The sequence below is a fragment of the Astyanax mexicanus genome, chromosome 20, assembly GCF_023375975.1.
Source record: "Astyanax mexicanus isolate ESR-SI-001 chromosome 20, AstMex3_surface, whole genome shotgun sequence".
Classification (NCBI taxonomy): domain Eukaryota; kingdom Metazoa; phylum Chordata; class Actinopteri; order Characiformes; family Acestrorhamphidae; genus Astyanax; species Astyanax mexicanus.
In genome coordinates, this window is record NC_064427.1 from 12,719,106 (window position 1) to 12,732,638 (window position 13,533).

Genomic DNA, 13,533 nt, shown 5'->3' on the forward strand with positions numbered 1-13,533 from the left:
TGATGGGATACACCGTTATGCTACACCCTTGCTGCGAGTTAGAAACATGTGTAGCGCCCCCTAACTAGGGGTTACCAGACTACGCCACCCCTTAAATTACTTATTTTATTTAGAGTAAGGGGAACTCTCAATTAAGACACACAAGAACTTGACTGTAGTAGAAAATACAATGATTTATTTAAAACTGTATCAAAGTCACATCCACTGTCAGTTTTATTTATTAGGTGAGAGGAAAATATATATATATATATATATATAAATAAAAGAAATTAAGAAAATCACAAATTACCCAACTATGACCACTAGGTCCAGGGTATGGGGCAATATGAGGTCAATCCAATAGGACTAAAATAACACACGTGAATAAAGTTTAACTAATCACTGCACAGCAAACTTAAACAAAAAAAAAGCAAAGCACTAAAAATCACACTTCTAGTGAACAGGACTTGATATAGCCAAATATGGTTGACTCCAAACCCCCAGTCCCAGTAACAATTATAGCCACAGCTAAAATAAACTAATTGTACCACGTAGTTACAAATAGGCTAGAGTCTATACAGAGCAAATAATTAAAACCACATTACCTAAAATACCTGAGCAGTTAATACACTTAGTGCTACAAAATTTGTTATGGTAGAATAAACAAAATAAAAAAAAGAAATGCAACAAAAACAGAAAACAGCAACTGGCAACCACTGGAACTGTGGCTCTCTATGCAAATACACAAAAAACACATTAATACATTCATCACATGAAAACAGTGCAAATTGCATTCAAGTACAAGAGGAGACATACCACTTAATTCAAGGTGGAATGCTAACTTCGCCCATGGACAGGGTAGCAGCTTTAAACCTCTATTAAAAATAGATTACACACAAAATTAGTTAAAAACACGATATAAAGCCCATTTTGCATCCTGTTCAGAACATATTGAGACATATCTTACCTAAAGTCCCCAGGTGACCATTCTAAAACGGTACTAGTGTTAAATATAGTAGTAGCAGTTAAATAAAGTAGTAGCAACCAAAGCTAAAACACTTAAACTATTACAGACACAGCATATGGAGCTAAAGCAGCCCAAAAGCATAGAGTGTCTAATAGTGTACAATTAAAATGCAACAGGCATTTGCCTACTATTACAGAACTTTAAAAAGTGCAATAGTTTAAGCCTACCTGATCAAAATACCTTCAAAGTTAGTCAGGATAAGTAGAAATTAACAAGCAGCTTAGCCAAGAGCTAACAAACAAAGAGTGTAAATTACCTCAGCATATCATATAATTAGCCAGCCTACCTCTTATATCACTAGTGATGGGTCTGACGACCCTGAAACCTCAACACATGCGCCGAGCTGTCAAGGCGAAACCCCGTGTCGGTGCGTGTATCAAGTTGAGGAAAACCACGTGACCGATACACTTCCTGTGTCCTTTGGTAGCGATGGGTCTGACGACACTGAAACTTCAGCGCATGCACCGAGCAAACAAGGCGAACCCCTGTGTCGGGCCGCGTATCATTTTAAGGAAAACCACGTGACCGATGCATTTCCTCGCGCAGTTGCTTGCAATGACTTTCTTAGTCCAGCAGATGTCGCCATTAAGTGATACAGCAACACAGTTTCAACACAGTGTCGATACAGTTTGGGAAATGTGCCATACACACAATGAGGCTTCATCTGCCCATCACTATATATCACGTCGCCAGGCACAAACACAGACTGTTGCTATTTATAGCCACTCACAGCTGTTCTACCCCAACTGCGTGCAACAGAGAAGCGACTCCTCAATGATTCAGTGAAGGCAGAAGTCTATAAAGCAGAGCTAAAGAAGTCCTGGTTCACCCCCATCACTTAGTGACACACAATGCTTTCTGGCCCAAACCTGGGGCCTTCTCTTCTTAATGTCCTGCTGCGGTTGAGGGAACATTCTATTGCCATCAGCAGTGGCATAAAGGGCATGTTTTCTCAGGTTAGGCAGCTTCCTGAAGATTGTTCCCTTATTTGCTTCCTCTGATGTGATTTATGAAGAAACTCCCAACCCGATATCTTTGAGTGGCAAGTCCTTCCATTTGGGACAACATGCTCACCATGTTGCACCATTTATGCTCTTCAGCGGCATGTTTGTGACAACAGTTCTGATGGGGATGATGTCTGTCATTCAGTGCACAAGCACTTCTATGTTGACAATTGGCTCCAGAGTTTCCTTACAGTAGAAGATGCTCGGACTGTGGTGGACAACATGAGAAGGCTGTTGTGTGAAGAAGGCTTTGAATTGCGTCAGTGCTACAACACCTAGACAACATCAGCTTACTTTGTTGCTATGTGAGTGCCAAATTGGACCACATTCATAGCAAGCATGAGGTGCACATCGTCTGTGATGCATCAGAAGACACGCATGGGCAAGTAGAGGTGGACTTTCTAACAGCTTGTTTCAGAGTAGCCCCCAAACGGCAACTCTCCATACCTCGTTTGGAGTTGTGTGCAGCCCTTACTGGGGCACAATTAGCTAAGCTGCTGCAGAATGAGCTTACTTTGATCATCTTTAAAGTCATCATGTGTACTGATTCCACAACTGTTCTTTCATGGATTAGATCAGACTCCTGTTGTCACAAAGTGTTTGTGGGCACCCGCATTACAGAGATACAGTAGCTGACTGACACTCAATCCTGGCAGTATGGGACATCTGCTGAGAACCCAGCTGATGACCTTACACGGGGGAAGTCACTGGCAGATATAGTAGGAAAGAGTCAGTGAGCTAGTGGTCCCCTGTTTCTAGCTTTACTACCTGACCAATGGCCATCTAATGTCATCAAGCCCTAGCATTGAAGACTGTAGTGATCTATGTGGAGATGCAATCTGTCTGCTGACAACAATAACCTCTGCCCATGCCATCCCTGGTGCTCAGCAATTTGACAACTGATTGTCAAATACAGTGACTTAGTTGCTGAGACAGATCGATGTATTCATGGGGCGGCTGTAGAAGTAGAGGGAAATCCAAAAGAAGAGCCCTTCAAAGAAGCAGAACTCAGCCTTTTAAGATCTGCACAACTGGATAGTTTCCCTGAGGAGGTGCAGTGTCTTGCTGCAAGAAAACCACTACCCTACTCTGTTGACCTTGATGCCGGAGTTTGATCATGATCTGCGACTTATTCGTGTGGGGGGTCGGCTGATGCAACTTGAGACTGACATGTTTCATCCCGTTGTGCTGGATCCAAGGCACCCTGTAACCAAACTGATCATTCAAAAGACAGACAGAGACTTAAGGCATCCAGGTGCAGAGCATCTGTTTGCTAAGAGCACTCCGATCAGGGCACTAACTTCAAGGGAGGAGAAAGGGAGTTGCAAGAAGCATTCAAAGCCCTACACCCCTTCCTTTAATCTTCCCTGTGCTCCTCACTTTGGAGGAGCTTGGGAGCAGGAGATAAGGTCTATCAAGACTGCACTTAAAGCCAGCTTGGGTTCCCAGCTGGTTACCCCAGAAGTTCTGAGTACCACGCTGATAGAAATAGAAGGAATCTTGAAATATAAGCCATTGGGATACGTGTCCTCTGATGTCAGTGACCCTGATCCTGTAACTCCCAACCGTACTTACATCAGACACCTGTCAGTCGGCTCATCGGACTGAAGACGACCATCCATAGAGCACTTCAAATTTGGGGGTGGCTGTTGTGAAGATTGGATGAATAAATGTGTGAAGATTATGGGAACAGTGCCCCCTAGAGGCCAATTAGTGGACTGCACATGAGAGTCTGGAAAATTCCATTGCACATGCTCTGTTTAGAAGGTGCATAGCAGAACCATGAGGAGCCAGTTCAGCAGCTCCTGAGTTCATTAAGGAAATGTGTTATCAAGTGGATTTTGTGACTGTGTGCGTCTATAGAGCCGTAAGTAGAGGTGTTCTGTGTATATTACAGCGATGATTGTTAAAAATGTAGCACTCTTGAATGTTTATCGTTAAATGTTAAGGCTAATGCAGTAGCTAGCATTGGCTAGACTTGTAGGGGAGTATAGAGAGTGCTAGCTTATTTAGCTAAATATGGTGTTTCAGTTGTGTTTAGCAAGACATTGTTATAATTATGTTTCATATATTGTTAACTAGTTATGTTTTATATATTGCTAATTCATACATTTATTTCTGCCCACTCAGCAATCAGACATTTGATTAATTAGCTTACTAAATCATCCCACTTCCAATACATGTATATTTTTACCAGCAGCATTGCAAGAGTGTCAACCCTGACCCAGCAAACATGAGATGTCCGAAAGATGTCACATCATAATTCAAATCATGTCATGTGTGATGGACATACGAAACAAAATAATATCTGATTAATATCTTACCTTTTGGCCAGGATGGGATGGAAATGGGTTCACTATCTAAACATCTAACTTGTACCTCTGTTGGACGTATGTTTACATTTACAATGAGTTCACAATCTTCCCTGTGAACAAAGGACATTCACAGATGTTCAGACCTTAGCGCATATCAGACTGGTTCCTTACACAAAGCTAGCAGTGCTCCCAACACTAAGAGGTGCCTGCTCTAATACATGTGACGTCAGTATTAGTTGGTATGATGCAGTATTAGTTGTTATCCAGCATGCACAGAGGAAAGCACAACTACCCAGCTCCAATACATCAGCTAAAGGACACCTGTGCTGACCAAGACACACCAGAAGTGTTGGAATAGAAAAGTTTTTATTATTTTGCCCAAAAACTCATTAAAGATAATGCACTCAAATGTAAGGAAACTCTAGTCTAGGCACATATGTCCTAAATAAGGGTAGAGATGAAGGTCTGTAAACATAGGAAGATGTCATAGACACAACTGTCAAGAAGTCAGTTTGACATCCATAATGAATGTTTTTAATTTTAAAAATACGTCTGTGTCGAAGTTCAAAATATATAATTTCCATCTAGTACTTCACTAGTACTTCTCAATACACAAGTACACATGTCTGGACTCCCGTACTTGGCAAGTACAGACTTGGGAAGTTCGGATCGCGAGTGCGGACTCATGAGAACGGGAGGAAGCGGGACAGTTGTTCTGTAATTGGAACAGCTGTGAACTTGATGATGTCATCCTCTTAGAGGATCAGAAAGCGCTGTTCCGAAAACGTAGGAGCACATTTTCACCTAGCCGTGTTCTTGCTCCTCCCACTTTATCGAGGATGCATGGATGGTATGCATGGATGCATGGACCTCGCAGCAGTATCAGCTAGAGTTGCACGGTGTACCGAAGGTTCGATTCTTTTTCGATACTACGTCATCACAAACGATTCGGTTATTTAGCGTTCGATGCTTTCGATACTATATAGCCCAGTCACTAGCTTCAAATGAGTCAAATTAGTAGGCGCGATTTGATTCAGTTCATAAGAAAACTGATTCACACCGCAGCAGTCGGTGTGGCAGGATTCAGATAAACTTAGTGTTCTGAACAAATGAATCGATTCACGTGTGAATCGATTCATTTGACTCGCTTGAGCGACACACGCACGCGCAAGCCAGCAGAGCAGCAGCGAGAGAGAGCAGCGGCGAGTGTAGAATGGCGACGTCTAAAATAACAGATGTCTCTCGTCCGCGACTTGTGGACAAAACGGGCGCGAGGAGTGAAGTGTGGGCAAATTTTGCTTACATCGCTGATGAAGAAGGGAATCCGACCAACACCACAAACCCAGTTTATAAACGGTGTTATAAGTCTATCCAGTGCAGAGGAGGGAACACCAGCAACCTGGCTACGCATTTAGCAGACAAGCACCCTGATCTCTACAAAGAGCTGAGAAGTCGACAGGTTAGTGGAGTTAGTCAAGATACACTCTGTCTGTAGCGTTATTAAGATTTACTAGCCCTGGCCCGCCGGCGGGCCAGAAATTTATAATATTTAATATCTGGCTGTGTTTATGAATAGTTATAGGTTCAATATAGACACCCAATATGCCATTTTAAAGCTTAGAATCTCGGCTTTTCAGTTATCTAGCCCATACCTGTCAAGTTTTAGATTTAAAAATAAGGGATATTTTCCTCTGTACGCTTAATGCCGTCCCACCAGCCCAACGAAGGTTCAGTATCCCTTACATTTTAAGACAGGTTTACAAAAAATCTAAAATTACCACAAGTGAACCACTTACACACTACAATTAGATTATTAGAATCTGAAATGTTGTGGACATTCCTACATTTGTCATTCTTTTAATACAGCCAAATTAAAAACCCTTTTCTATATATTTTTAAAAAAATTAAGATTTCATGTCTTTTTTGTAATAAATGCACTCTTTTATATGATATATTTTTTATTTATTTAATGGATTTAAAATTGAACAAAGGGTGCACAAATTCTGCAAAATTACTGTTGGTGACCTAAAAATAGTATCATGAGCTTTTACTAAAAGGACATGGACCAGATATGTTTCATCAGTAAAAATTAGTCCTAAGTGGCCTACACAATAAATTTTAATTAATACTTCTTCCTTTTGATCACTCCACCCCTGATTAGTTCAGTTAATTTCGGTCCTCTCCACATTTCTGCTTAAACTGAGTCACAAGCTGTATTTTTTTATTTTAAAAGGTTTAATCTGTGTGTTTTATTTTGGAGAGGAGTATTTTTAAGCAGCTATCAGAAAAATATCATCACAGTTTACATGATTAGCCTACCGTTACCTTTCTTTTAGAAAAATCCCTGAATATCCAGATATGTTTTAACATCAGCAGCTCCGACTAGCTGCCTGAACTCACAGCGACGGGGGGGGGGGGGCTTCCCCACACTGACCCTCCTTTGCAAGCTGATTGGCTGTTTCTCCTGAAAGGCGGGACTTTCTCCTTGAATCGGCTACACGATTGGTTAAGAGACACAGAGCGGTCAGTGCCCTGTCTCCTCAATAATATATATTTTTTTATTTTAATATAATACGGGAAATTTACGGGAAAATACTAATACGGGAGGACGGCGGGAAAGAGGAGTAAAATACGGTAGTTTCCCGGCCAAAACGGGAGACTTGACAGGTATGATCTAGCCTATTTAGCTGGATCTCCTTTCAGAAAATAAACATTTAGGGCGAAATATGCCTTGCTTCTGAAAATATGAAATCATAATTTTCATATTTCCGTTTCTCGTACGTCCATATTTGATCGAATGCGGACATGTTATACACCATTCGAACCGTCTGTCTCTCCGGATTCGCTCCGTTTTACTGTAGGATGTACGGTTCCTGAATTAGAGCTGAAAGAGCGCGTCACAGCGCGTGTTCAGAGTTAAACGCTGCTTGTTTTTCGCTGCAGGGTTACCTCAGGTCACTCCCTCCACCCCCTCAACCCCCACCAGCGGCTCCCCCACGCTCTTACCTTCAAAACCAGACTTAAGAGAATCCATCAATCCAGTCTCCTGCAATCCCCAATTATATACAAACAGCGCATGAAATAAACTGAGGCAGAAAAAAAAATAATATCCACTTTATCTCCTTATTAAAAGCGTAATTTTCGAGGCTGCATGTGATAACGCACGTGTGGTTAATCTGCAGTCCAAGGAGAACAAGGTTGACAGAAGACCATGTGGACACACTTGTTTTCCTGGCTAAGAACCTTAAACAGGCAAAGAAACTTCCCACAGTGTAGTTTCAGAAAAGAAGAGGTTTTAGTTTTTAGGAAGTGTTTAGATAATTATGTTATAGTTAAGGTTATAATAACGAAACTTGTTTTTTGTTCAAATGTTTCATTTTAGAATAAAAACGTTTGCACCGATTGTTCAGTGTTCAATACAGTCCAATCAAAAATAAACATTTTATGTTCAGATATTTTTATTGTTTTTTTTTCTTCCAAGTATCGTTTTGGTATCGAGAATCGTGATACTACAGTTGGTATCGGTATCGAAGTCAAAATTTTGGTATCGTGACAACCCTAGTATCAGCGTAATGCAGGAGGAGAAGGTACATACCTATGAGCACCTGTACGTTTTCAAAACAGTACTGCTGTGTGCTTAAACAGTGTTTTAAGTTATTTTTAGGCGAGAATGTAGTGGTTTAGACTTCAGATATGTGGTTTATTTGTTAAGAAAGCGGCTAGGTGAAAATGTGCTCCTACGTTTTCGGAACAACGCTTTCTGCTCCTCTAAGAGGGTAACGTCATCAAGTACACAGCTGTTCCTATTACACAACAACCGTCCTGAGTCCTCCTGTCCTCGGGAGTACACACTTGTGCAGACTTGTGTACTTGTGTATTGAGATACGGCCTGAGGGAGGAGCAAGAACACATCCGGGTATTAGTTGTGTATTAAGCTAACTGTGATCTTCTGAATTGGAACAGTACTTGGGCTACTCCTCCTCTCCTACTCTTCCTTTTCTACTCCTTCTCTCCTACCCCGTAAGAAGGTGGAGGAATCGAGGAGAGGAGAGGAGGTGGAGAAATGGAGGGAAGGAGCTGTAATTGGGGAAATGGAACAGCTGATCCCTTTTAGATAGGATGCTGACTACCGATGAACTGATGAACATTACTACCACACACAGCTAAAAATTCAGATATTCCAATAAAATCCTGCTTACTCCCAGGCATTTTTGGTCAGTGAATCTGGTAGCCTTGTCTGATAAGTAAATAAATAAATTAATTAAAATTATATATATATATTATAAATAATATATGTATTATATGTTACACATAGGGTCATTAATATAGTTTTACTGAACATACAGTTTATCTAAACTATAAATTATAATAGTGCTTTACTGGCTGTTTAATTAAATAAGGAACCTAGTTAATTAATATGTTTATGACGTATATTTGTGCGTTGCCTTCCCCATTTTCGCGTGCTCTGTGGGCGTGGATGCAGTGATGTCATTGGAAAATCCTTAAAGTCTTCCATAGGATGCACTGATGTATCCTCCATTGGAAACCTCTTCGGGGAGGATTTTAAGCGGCTTCTTTCATCTCCTAGGCTGCATCTAGAAACTTTTGCTACTCCTCCTTTCCTACTCCTCTTTTCCTACTCCTCCTCTCCTCCACCACGGAAGAAGGGGGAGGAATCGAGGAGAGGAGAGGAGGAGGAGGAATGGAGGGAAGGAGCTGTAATTGGGGAAATGGGACAGCTGATCCCTTTTAGTTAGGATGTTGACTACCGTTGAACTGAGCCAATCACAACGCTCACTTTAAGCACGCTTCAGAACATTACTATCACACACAGCTAAAAATTCAGATATTCCAATAAAATCCTGTTTACTCCCAGCCGCATTTTAGGCCGCATCTCTGACTTTGGCAACCCTGTCTGACCTCAGCCTTATGAGGGATTCAGTTTCCTCATCAGACCCAAGTTAAAATAAATAAGTAAATAAATGAATATATATATATATTATAAATAATATATGTTTTTATATGTATAACATGATACACATAGGGTCATAAATATAGTTTTACTGAGCATACAGTTTATCTAAACTATAAATTATATTACTGCTTTACTGGCTGTTTAATTAGATAAGGAACCTAGTTAATTAATATGTTTATGATGTATATTTGGGTGTTGCCTTCCCCATTTTCACGTGCTCTGTGGGCGTGGATGCAGTGATGTCATTGGAAAATCCTTAAAAGTCTTCCGGAGTAGGATACACTGATGTAACCTACGTTGGAAGCCTACTACAGGTGGATTTTAAGCGGCTTCTTTCGTCTCCTACGGTATTCGGACAGGCGGCAAGATGGCGTCACGAAATCAGTTTCCGGGTCACGGAGGAGAGGAGGAGGATCGGTAGGAAAAAGGAGACACTTTTGGGGTTTCTGGACGCAGCCCAGGTGAGGCCAATCGTGTCACTTCCTGATCGGCTTCTCGTGGGGCGTTAACCGGGAAAGTGAGAGATTGCGCAGGCGCCAGCATGACGCAAATCTTTCGCGTGCCGTGCAAACAACTGTACTATGGCAAGCCAAAGTAGTCACATCCACGCGTTGTCCTCGCGCGTAGTATAAGCCAAGACCACGCGTGCTATTGTTTTGCGATGCGTTCGATAAGGATACTCGTCAAAAGCGGACCTTACAGCACGCGTCGTATTGTTTTACACGACGCGTTGTGTTAGTACAGCACGCGTCGTATTCTTTACACTACGTGTGATGTAACTGGGTCAAAAAACGCCCGTTGTTCGTATGGTAATGATCTCCTCCTACTGATTTTCCCAGTCAATGAATTTAAAGTGCTGTCAGCCAACCACTGGCCAGCACAAAAAGTCCAGAATAGGCCAGCACCTATCTCCCTCAGCACCGATCTGCTCCTCTGCGAGCAAAGCGCAACAGTAGCCTGCCGTGGGCTTATGAGATTCTGATATCTGTCAGCTTGAGCACGAATAAAAACTCGCTCACTCCCTGAACTTTCAGCACGCCAATCGTGTCACTCTTCTTCCAACGCCGCTTCCATTTCTCTCCAATCAGCTCACGGCACAGCGTCCATTTCTTACCAATGAAATCTACTCCTTGTTTATCCCGTCCATTTCTTACCAATCAAAACCCCTGGCATGTCTCCATTTCTTGCCAATCAAATCGCAGCACTTGCCCGACGCTCTTTCCATTTTTAACCAATTAAATGTTTCTCCACCGCGGGCCTTCCATTTCTGACCAATCAAATACCTCGCCACCTTAAAGCGTGGCTTAAAGAGATACACTCTAAAAAATTACACTCTTTGATTTTGAGTGTGAATTCAAACGAATTCCTTTGAAATTCAATTCATAATGTAAGTCTGGTTAGTAAAAAAAAATACATATTATAAAAACCACCTTCAAGTATGTTAAATATTGTGGCATCTGTTATACTATATAAAATATTGTGGTACACGTGTTATACTATGTAAAATAAATGCTGGTATACCTGTTATAATATATAAAATATTGAGATATACCTTTAATACTATATAAAATATAGTGGTACACCTGTTACACTATATAAAATATTATGGTTTCTGTTATACTATATAAAATATAGTGGTACACCTGTTACACTATATAAAATATTATGTTATCTGTTATACTATATAAAATATAGTGGTACACCTGTTACACTATATAAAATATTATGTTATCTGTTATACTATATAAAATATAGTGGTACACCTGTTACACTATATAAAATATTGTGGCGTCTGTTATACTATATAAAATATTGTGGTATACATGTTATACTATGTAAAATATTGTGGCATCTTTTTTACTATATAAATATTGTGGCATCTGTTATAGTATATAAAATATAGTGGTACACGTGTTATACTATGTAAAATATTGTGGTATAACTGTTTTACTATGTAAAATAAATGCTGGTATACCTGTCATACTATATAAAATATTGCGATATACCTTTAATACTATATAAAATTGTGTGGTATACTTTTAATACTATATAAAATATTGTGGCATCTGTTATACTATATAAAATATTGTGGCATCTGTTTTACTATATAAAATATAGTGGTACACGTGTTATACTATGTAAAATAAATGCTGGTATACCTGTTATAATATATAAAATATTGAGATATACCTTTAATACTATATAAAATATTGTGGCATCTGTTATACTATATAAAATATAGTGGTACACCTGTTACACTATATGAAATATAGTGGTAAACCTGTTATACTATATAAAATATAGTGGCCTCTGTTATACTGTATAAAATCTGGTGGTAAACCTGTTATAATATATAAAATATGGTGGTACACCTGTTACACTATATAAAATATTATGTTATCTGTTATACTATATAAAATATAGTGGCCTCTGTTATACTGTATAAAATATAGTGGTACACCTGTTATAATATATAAAATCTGGTGGTACACCTGTTATACTATATAAAATATTGTGGCGTCTGTTATACTATATAAAATATAGTGGTACACCTGTTACACTATATGAAATATAGTGGTAAACCTGTTATACTATATAAAATATTGTGGCCTCTGTTATACTGTATAAAATCTGGTGGTACACCTGTTACACTATATAAAATATTGTGGCGTCTGTTATACTATATAAAATCTGGTGGTACACCTGTTACACTATATAAAATATTGTGGCGTCTGTTATACTATATAAAATATAGTGGTACACCTGTTACACTATATGAAATATAGTGGTAAACCTGTTATACTATATAAAATATTGTGGCCTCTGTTATACTGTATAAAATCTGGTGGTACACCTGTTATAATATATAAAATATTGTGGTATACATGTTATACTATGTAAAATATTGTGGCATCTTTTTTACTATATAAATATTGTGGCATCTGTTATAGTATATAAAATATAGTGGTACACGTGTTATACTATGTAAAATATTGTGGTATAACTGTTTTACTATGTAAAATAAATGCTGGTATACCTGTCATACTATATAAAATATTGAGATATACCTTTAATACTATATAAAATTGTGTGGTATACCTTTAATACTATATAAAATATTGTGGCATCTGTTATACTATATAAAATATTGTGGTACACTTGTTATACTATGTAAAATAAATGCTGGTATACCTGTTATACCATATAAAATATTGTGATATAACTTTAATACTGTATAAAATATTGTGGTATACCTTTAATAGTATATAAAATAATCTGGTATCTACAATATTGTGGTATACATTTTATACTATGTAAAATATTGTGGTATACCGGTTATAATATATAGAACACTGTGTTATACATGTTATACTATGTAACAATTTGTGATAAGCCTTTTATAGTACATAAAATGTATTTTTTTTTCACATAATTTAGAGATTAACAGTAAATTAAGATTAGTGTATAGAAAAACGTGTTTAAATGCCTCTAAATTTCAGTAGATTCTAGTTACATTTAAAATCTAAGCTGCTGTTCTTTGATAGCACACCGGGATTTGAACTCGCGACCTTTGTATCTGCCCCGATCTTCCCTTTAGCTCAGAAAATGACAATAATAATATAAAAAGAAACATATTCAACGAAATAAACACTGCAGTTCTTTAAAAGAGGCAGAACCATTTCATTTTTCAGTTTTTGCTCGATGGTTAACTTTTCTTTTTCTCGCTTTCTTTCCTTTTCCCTTCTTCCCCCTTCTTCCCTCCATTTTTTCTTCTTCCCACGGTAAAGCAGACTATTGTTCCCCAGCTTATATGATGAACATCAGCTGTTCGGGCGGTTTTCTCAGTATTTTGGCGGATTTGAAACACATTTTATCCAGTGAATTGGTTTTATCTGAATCCCACTGTGACCTGTAATTTGGCAACCCTGATGGCTCGCCGTCCGCTCCGTTTGTTCGGCTGTCTGTTGCTTAGTAGCGAGTAGTGATGGGTCTGACGACCCTGAAACCTCAACACATGCGCCGAGCTGTCAAGGCGAAACCCCGTGTCGGTGCGTGTATCAAGTTAAGGAAAACCACGTGACCGATACACTTCCTGTGTCCTTTGGTAGCGATGGGTCTGACGACACTGAAACTTCAGCGCATGCACCGAGCAAACAAGGCGAACCCCTGTGTCGGGCCGCGTATCATTTTAAGGAAAACCACGTGACCGATGCATTTCCTCGCGCAGTTGCT

General features: G+C 39.2%; 1 protein-coding gene across 3 annotated transcripts in view; it reads left to right on the forward strand.

Moving 5' to 3' along the window:
• The window catches only part of frmd8 (FERM domain containing 8), a 38,267-nt gene that overhangs the window by 1,032 nt on the left and 23,702 nt on the right, over positions 1–13,533 (forward strand). The window contains exon 1 of one of the 3 annotated variants that reach the window (XM_022666772.2): positions 254–3,877. The exons of 1 other annotated variant lie outside the window; for it this stretch is intronic. In XM_022666772.2, coding sequence (XP_022522493.1) covers positions 3,833–3,877 — 45 coding nt within the window. In that variant the 5' untranslated portion in view covers positions 254–3,832. Of the gene's footprint in view, positions 1–253; positions 3,878–13,533 lie in introns of those variants that run through there. One more of the 3 variants, XM_022666769.2, reaches the window with a different exon arrangement.